The following is an 8,789-nucleotide window of genomic DNA, read 5'->3' as shown; positions in this document are numbered from 1 at the left end:
TCGCCTTAAGTATACTTATTTCCTCTTTTCTGTCATGCTACTTCATTCACTCTCCTCCTTCCTTTGGTCACACCCTCTGTTACTCCCTACAATACCTATAGAATTCAATCAACTTTTTGGTTCAAGTGAAAAATCAAAGTTACCCACTATAAGACAGAGAACCAGAGTACTTTTTTTTTTTTGCCACTCTCATTACTTTTTTCTAATACTAGTCTTCCCCTTTTGGCTGAGCTTACACATTCTATGAACTTTTTCTACTCATTTTCTCTTATCTCGAAGGATTATCTTAGGCACCTTTCCTTTTGCAATTTCTGTATATTTTTTTTTTCCCATTCATTCATTATTCTCTGTTTATTTGTTCTCCTTTTTGGTATTGTTTTTCTTTTTCTTAAGAGATTACCATCTTTCTTATCTGTTCCTCTTTTCGATCTACGTTATCTTGTTTTCATTAGACACTAGAGCTCTAAGCCCCACATTAAGTACCTGAGTGGTCAAACAAGATTCATTTTTATTCTGCCAGTATCCATATAATGCTACAACTTTCAAAATTTAGTTTCCTTTTGCCAATTTTGATAACAGAGTCAGTAGCCCCATGAAAAGATACTGAATACAAAAGTAGTGGTTAATTTAATTGTCAAGTTGGCTAAGGCACAGTACCCAGATACTTGGTCAAATATTATTCTAGATGCTTCTCTGAAGGTATTTTTTTTAGCTGAGATTAACATTTAAATCAGTAGACTTTGAGTAGATTACCCTCCATAAAAATAGGTGGGCCTCATCCAATCAGCTATAAGCCTTAACCAAAAAAAAAAAAAAAGACTGACCACCTCCAAACAGAGGGAATTTTGCCAGCAGACTGCCTTCAGACTTGAAACTGTAACTCTTCCTTGGGTCTCTAGCCTGCTGGCCTACCTACCCTTTAGATTTTGGATTTGCCAGCTTCTACAATTGCATGAGCCAATTCCCTTAAAATCAATCTCTCTACATATATACATACTTCCTATTTGGTTTCTTTTAAGAATTCTAATATAATAATTAAGCAGATACCTTTTTTAGCGATACTTCTGTTAAAAAAAGTTATATTATTCCTCCAGTCCACTTATGACTCTATCACTGACTTCTTGATTGGAAGAATAAAGGTACTTAAACATAATACAGCTAACAATAATCTTAAATCAACAGAATATTAAAGAACCACATTTCTTGTGGTAATTTTCAGGTTATAAAAAGCACCATTCTTCAAAAATTCCCTTTTTAATAGAATCTAAAATGAACCTATACCAATTTAATGGAGGGGAACTAGAGATTTTGTCTAATCTTACTGCGAAACTTTTCTGAGATGGGCAAAGAATTTGAGATAAATAATGCACTATGAGAAAGGGATTCTCAAATCCCAAATAAGTGGCTACTGTACTTGCATTCTGGTTCAAGACAAATTTAAAAAATCCAAATATTCAGAAATGAGGAAGACTAAATGGGAAATAATAACCATTATGACTTTCTTAAATAGATCTCACTTTCTAGGTAATGTAATGCTCAGTCAACATCAGAAAATTGCAGAAACATTTAGGTTTGAAGCTAATTCCTCTTGATCTAGTTCACATTTTGGTTATTTTAAGAACATATCACTTACCTCACTGACTTCTCTATCTGCCTCTTCACTTCTATTCTGAGCCTCCAAGAGAGTAATCTGAGAAGATAGTTTTTCTGAAAGTCACAAAATAAATATCCTTAGATGATTTATGTAGAGTGTTTGAGAAAACAGAGGCATGATTGTGTATGAGGCTATCTGAGATGCATGAAATAATCAAGAGGAAAGAAATATAATTTTGTGAAGATAAAAGGTTTATGTTATTAAAAAAAAGTGGCAAGAGAAGATGAGATATAAGATAGAATGGTAAAAAAAAAGAATGGTGCTAGGTAATAATAATTAATCTGAGTGAAGTATATAAATAGTGGAGGGTTTTAAAGGAGAAGGACACCAGAAGTAGCAGCTATTTTTGTGGTATAATTTGGGACTTCTAGGGTGATAAGTCTGCTTTGGTTTATCAATAATGCTACTGTATTCATAATATACATCTTACATTAGGATTAGAAGCATCTGGGGGTCTCAGTCAGTTAAGCGGCCAACTCTTGATTTCCACTCAGGTCATGATCTCAGGGTCCTAGAATTGAGCCCTGCACTGGGCTCTGCATTCAGCGGGGAGTCTGGTTGAGATTCTCTCTCCCTCTCCCTTCACCCTTCTGCCTGCTCACATGCACACTCTATCTTTCCCAAAAATAAGTAAATCTTAAAAAAAAAAAAAAATATATATATATATATATGTGTGTGTGTGTGTGTGTGTATGTTTTACATTAATATAGCACATAAATGTCTTCAATATTCTTTCATAAAGATGTCAAATTTTGCACTAGAGGCACCTGGGTGGCACAGTTGGTTAAGCATCTGCCTTGCATTCAGGTCATGATCCCGGGGTCCTGGGATCGAGCCCCACATCAGGCTCCTGACTCGGTGGGGAGCCTGTTTCTCCCTCTGCCTTTCCCCCTGCTTGTGTTCTCTTTCACTCACTTTCTCTGTCAAATAGATAAATAAAATCTTAAAAAAAAAAAAAAAGTTTAGCACTAGAACAGAGCTATCCATCTCCTCAGTGAAAATATAAGGAAACAAAGAATGACATGACCTAAAGCTATTTCACAGAGAGGTGGGATCATAATCCAGTCTCCCAAGTTCTATCCCATGTTCTATTTTAATGCATACATTTAAAAAGGGTAGTAGGTGGGTGGGGGGCCGGGCTAATTAGGGGATGGGCATTAAGGAGGGCACATGATGTGATGAGTACTGGATGTTATATGCAACTGATGAATTACTGAAAACTACATCTGAAACTAATGACGTACTATATGTTGGCTAACTGAATTTAATAATTAAAAAAAAAAGTATACCTTGGAGAACAAAAATACTGATTATTAATATGCCCCCAAGAAGTTTATACTCTCTTGAGAAGCTAAGATAGATATATTAAAGGAAAATAAGCACATATTTTTTACACTACATCTAGGTGTCTTAACATGACCTACATGGGCTCTCATGAGTTTACCCCACTTACTCTACAATCTCCTCTTCTGCACTTCCCCTTTTTGTTCACTCAACTCCCAAAATACTGGTCTTACTTCTGTCTGCAAACATATCAAATTTATTCAGATCTCATGATAATCTGCATTGCTCTTTTCTCTGCTTGGAATGTTCCTTGCTCAGCCTCTTTGCATGGCTGTCCCCTTTCCAGCATTCAGGTTTCAAGTTAACAGAGAGGGCTACTGTGATCACTCTAATGCTGCTTTCCTCTTCCCCCATGCATACTTGCACTTACCTATTTTATTTTTATCCTAATAGTTATATACTTATTTATGGCCTATCTTCCTCTCTTCCTCTCTAGTATATTCAGGGCAGCATCTGCAGCAACTAGATTACTTCCTGGCACAAAGAACAGGTACCCCAGAAATCTGTTAAATGAATGAATGACAACTCAAGAAACAAATGAATTCAAAATGGTATATGATGTGTTCAAACACCTCACAAGATTATTTGGGGAAGAGGTACAGTGGCAGAAATGGAAGTACAAAAGGTGAGTTGAACAAAGTATGACACACAAAGCACAAGTAACCTGACACCAAACACAAAAACCAATACAGAAAATCTTAAGGCCAGTGATCCCTGCAGGAAAAAGCAAAGAGAATGGAACTTGTAACACCTCTAAACTATAACAAGCTACATGACAGTGATAAGCATTGTTTGCAAAACTGCAAAATAAGCATCATGGATAAGGTCTCAAAAAAGTGCTTTAAGTGGGTTGAATAATGAGCTGAATTTGCGGCGTTATGTATCAACAATGGTGAGAATATCTTTGTCTAACAAAGATACATAATCCCCAGTGTTTTGAGCTAAGTAGAATTGAAAAGTGGTTAAGGTGGAAATACTGTCTTTACAAACTTTATTTGGTATTCATTCTCACTCTTCGAAGATAAAGCTGTACAGTAGTGTAGTTTATCATGGATAAAATAGATCATTAATGCACTATTAACTACATGTTACTATAACCATTAAGGTTCTTGTGAAGTAAGTGATGAGTAAAAGGAAGTTATGTCTTTTTTCTTTATTATTCACACATAGTCTACCAGAACAAAATGCTGTTTTTGTAGTTCAATCCAACAAAATTTTATTTGGCAGCCACTATTTGCCAAGGACTGCACTAGTTCTTGGTAAAAGGTAAATCAAAGGTGAAAAAGAAAAATGGTTCCTACCCTTGAAAGGCTTATACTTTATCTCTGAAGAGTTTATAAAATATAAACATAAACAGATGATTTTAATACAATGTTAAAGGAAAGTCAAGAATGTTAGTGAGGCGCAAAAATTTAATCCAACTGACAAGGATCACAGGGTCAACTTCTGAAAAACATAATATCCTAGTTGAGGCCTAAAAGATGATTAAGAATTAGCCTGGCTCAGGGAAAGGGATAGGGCTCTAAGTAGTATATTAGTATTAGCAAAATCCAAAATGTTTTCTACTTTTGGACCTTTATTTATAGTGATCTCTGTTATCTCATCCCCAAAATTTATTACCAGGAATGTCCTTTCTTTCTTCATTTTGCTATTTAAAAATTCGCCCTCTTATTAGTTCCATTAGTTCCTATTCAAGCCATGCTCCTGAAAAGATCCCTTGACCACTCCGAAGTAAATATAATACAGACATCCTGCAGCATATCCCATAATATAAAATGTTATACTTACATAAACACGGACATGGTGCTTTGTTTATTGTGTATTAATGCTATCTTCAATAACTACCATCTGTGCTAAGATCTTTATTGTCATAGAATCCAGAAATCTATATGTTATATATGTATAGTGATAAAAGCAGAGGTACATGTGAGCTAAGAAGACAGAGAATTACAGTTGTCATTTATACATACCATTCTCAGCTTTCAGCTCTTCCAGCTCTATAGAACTAAGAAGCAAAGCTTTCTTTTCATTCTCTAGTTCTACCACTTTCTTCTTCAAAAAGGCAATATTCTCCTCATTGACGGCCTAAATTGTAGAAAGACAACAAATTAATGATTCTTAGTGAAAACTCTCACATTAATGCCAAGACAGGCCCTGCATTTTTGTCTTCTAAAAGTTCTCCAGCTATGAAAATACTTTTAAAATGGCATCTGCTTATCTGCATCTTTAAAGTAATGTTTTTTTTACCAGAAGACAGAAAATCTTTCACACAAACTTCTAGTTCATTGGCTTTCAAATTTAAAAATGGACTCTGGATTACAAAGAATCTCAAGTCCGTTGCATAAGAAAAAAGATTTTCAGGTCCATAAACTTTGATTAATGCCACTGGATAATAAGGTCAGTCTCTTATAGGAAACTAAATATGAAGGGAGACTCCCAAAGAACAGGAACAAAAGTTAACATGTAACCTTTAGGAAAAGAAGAGCCATAACTGTTTTTGTTTTTTCCAAGAATAATAAAAATTATCTTGTGCTTCATTAATGCATCCATATTGATTTGGTTTTCCTAGTAAGGAAATGGAAAACCATTTATCTAATTATGACACATCCTTAGTTGTATGTCGTTTCATATGTTGTTCTTCTCCAAGGGGATTATTCTATACGATTCTTCATAAAAGTGTAGAATTTTTGAGCCTTGAGGGTCTTTTCAGTTCACTCAGTCCTAAATTGTCATTTGATGTTTAAAGAAATGGCAAGACATGAGTTAAAGGATCCTATGATTTTTATCCTGAGGGAAGTTCCCAGTTTACATTACAAGCTATTTACAGCAAGTAAAATACGGGTAGAAAAGCTGCAGAATGAGAGAATGAGACTGGGACAACCGCAGCTGCTAGACTGTAAGAGGAGAAATCAAAGAAGGAGAAAAAAATCACCATGAAGGAGCCCTAAATTCTAGGCATAAACTTAGCCCAATCACTGGCTAAACAATTAACTATGCATTTGTAAGGCTGACTCAAAACAGAAGAGCTAGGGCAAAAATAACTGAGTTTTGAATGGCTGCCCACCATAGGCCAGAGCCGATGGTGTGAATACAAATTATTGTTCTTTAAAAAAAAAAAAAAAAAAGATTCTATTTATTTGACTGAAAGAGAATGAGACAGGAAGAGAGTACAAGTGGGGAGGGGAGGAGGAGCAGAAGGAGAAGCTGGATTCCAGCTGGACAGGGAGCTTGATGCAGGGCATGATCCCAGGACCCTGAGATCATGACCTGAGACAAAAGCAGATGCTTAACTGACCCAGGCACCAAATTACTGGCTTTTAAAAAGTAATAAAAACTCCTGAGAGTTTTAGAAATAAAAAAAGAGAATATTATGAACAAAACTTTCACAATATTCAGGTTAGAATACAAAATCACTCACCACACAAACAGGGAACGTCACACCTATTCTCAAGAGAAAACATAATCAACAAAGATGAAGCACAAAATGATACAGATTTTAGAACTAGAAAAAAAAAAAGAATTTTAATAAAGCTATTACACGTATGCTCACAATGTAAAGGAAAGTATCCTCATAATGAACAAAAAGATAGGGAATTGTAGTAATACAAAGAAACTATAAAATAATGAACTACTCAGAAGTTCTAGAACTAAAAAGCAGAAGACCTGAAATGAAAAATTTTTAAGTAGAACCTATATGAAAGAAGAAAGTCTTGGTGAACTTGAAGACAGATCAACAGAAATTATCCAATCTGAAGTTTGAAAAAAAGAAAAAAAAAGAAAAGTGAACAGAGCCCTCAGGAACTTGTGAGAAAAATAAAAGGTTCAATATATTTGTAATTGGAGTGCCATAGGAGAGCAAGGACATAATGGAGGAAAAAATTTATTTGAAGAAATAATGGCAAAAATTTTCCCAAATATAAATTTATTAAAAAGTTCAACAGGGATGCCTGGGCAGCTCAATGGTTGAGCATCTGCCTTCAGCTCAGAGCATGATCCCAGGGTCCTGGGATCAAGTCCCACATCAGACTCCCTGTGGGGAGTCTGCTTCTCCATCTGTGTCTCTGCCTCTCTCTGTGTGTCTCTCATAAATAAATAAAATCTTAAAAAAAGGGACACCTGGGTGGCTCAGCGGTTGAGTGTCTTCCTTTGGCTCAGGGCACGATCCCCGGGGTTCTGGGATCGGGTCCCGCGTCAGGCTCCCTGTATGAAGCCTGCTTCTCCCTCTGCCTGTGTCTCTGCCTCTCTCTGTGTCTCTCGTGAATAAATAAATAAATAATATTTTTAAAAAATCTTAAAAAAAAAAGTTCAACAAGAGCTAAGTGAGAAAATTACAGAAGAAAACCACAACTAAGTATGTCACAAAGATAAAATCTTAAAATCATCCAAGAAAAAAATGATACTTTACATAGAGAATAATAATTTGAGTAATTTGACCAATTGTTGGAAGAAAATTATAGGCCAGAAAATAATAAAACACAATCTTTAAAGTCCTGAATTCTGTCGATCCAGAATTACATAACCAGTACAAAATACCTTTCAGGAATAAAAGCAAAATAAAAACATTTTTAGATAAGTGTCAGTGGGTTCTGGAAAAACTTCAAGTAATCTACTATATGTGTGAATGGAATCCCCAAAAGAGGCGAGAGAATCAGAAAAAAATAGTTTACTAATTAATGGCAGAAAATTTTCCAACCTGATGAAAACTATAAACACAAAGATTCAAAAGGCTCCAAGAACTCCAAGCACAAGAAACAAAAAACTACACCAAGGTACTATCTAATCTAAGTATTCAAAACCAGTCATAAGATCCTAAAAGCTGCCAGGGGGGCAGGGGAGATAAGGATGATAGTAGATTTCTTCTCAAAAACTAAAATGCAAGAAAGAAAGAGTAGAGTAACAAGCTTAAAGCATTGAAATAAAAAAAAAAAAACATCAATGTAGAATTCTGTAGTCAGCAAGAATATCTTTCAACAACAATGGAGAAATAAGGATGTCTTCAGACAAATAAGAACTTTAAGAACTCATCACCAGCAGACCTGCACAATCATGTGTATATACACACACACCGACATACATGCACAAGTTAAAGGAAGTTCTTCAGACAGAAAGAAAACAATACCAGATGGAAATAAGAAACTATACCAGAGTTCAGCAACTTTTGAGGCCTTCTACCTGTTTTCGTAAGTAAAGCTGAACTGAAAATCAGTCACAATCATTTATCTTTGTTCTATATCCGCTCTTGCTCTATAATGGCAGAGTAACTACAAAAAAAGATTATACGACCCACAACACCTAAAATATTTACTATTTGTCCCTTTTCAGAAACACTGCCAATCCCTGATCTACCCTAAAGAATAAAAAGTATCCGAAATGGTAACTGCAATGATAAATATTTTATTATTTGACTGTCTTTAAATAATAATTGAATAAATAACAATTTAATTAACAATTTGTTTATGAGTAAAACAATAACATAAAAACCAGAAATGAAGAAATGCATGTATATAAGTTCTTATTCTATACATGAAGCAGCATAATATTATGTGAAGGTAAACTGCAATAACGACAGAGACTATAACCCATAATGTGGCCACTAGAATAACAAAACAAAGAATTATAGCTAATAATCTGCAAGGAGAGAAAAATAGAATCATAAAAAATACTTAGTAAAAAAAAAAGATAAGAAAACAGTTGGTAAAATAGAAAATAACAAGGTCAGAGACTTTTACAATTATATCAATAACATTTTTTAAAATTTATTGATGATAGTCACAGAGAGAGAGAGAGAGAG

The 8,789-nt window shown here is 34.7% G+C and overlaps 1 protein-coding gene and 1 long non-coding RNA gene across 11 annotated transcripts in view; one reads left to right on the top strand and one right to left on the bottom strand.

Annotated features, from left to right (window-relative positions):
- GOLGB1 (golgin B1) overlaps positions 1 to 8,789 on the bottom strand; it is a 90,570-nt gene that overhangs the window by 42,291 nt on the left and 39,490 nt on the right. For all 9 annotated transcript variants that reach the window (XM_072811581.1, XM_072811585.1, XM_072811586.1 and 6 more), the window contains 2 exons: positions 4,969 to 5,083; positions 1,634 to 1,707 (listed from right to left, as the gene is read on the bottom strand). In XM_072811581.1, the coding sequence (XP_072667682.1) occupies positions 1,634 to 1,707; positions 4,969 to 5,083 (189 nt within the window). The remainder of the gene's footprint in view (positions 1 to 1,633; positions 1,708 to 4,968; positions 5,084 to 8,789) is intronic.
- Positions 1 to 8,789, top strand: part of LOC140624683 (uncharacterized) — a 33,431-nt gene that overhangs the window by 12,186 nt on the left and 12,456 nt on the right. For both annotated transcript variants that reach the window (XR_012024135.1, XR_012024136.1), the window contains exon 3: positions 3,435 to 3,623. This is a non-coding gene — a long non-coding RNA (uncharacterized lncRNA). The remainder of the gene's footprint in view (positions 1 to 3,434; positions 3,624 to 8,789) is intronic.

This window comes from Canis lupus, chromosome 35 (assembly GCF_048164855.1).
Source record: "Canis lupus baileyi chromosome 35, mCanLup2.hap1, whole genome shotgun sequence".
In the NCBI taxonomy this organism is placed as follows: Eukaryota; Metazoa; Chordata; class Mammalia; order Carnivora; family Canidae; genus Canis; species Canis lupus.
This window is presented reverse-complemented; position numbering and strand designations above follow the sequence as displayed.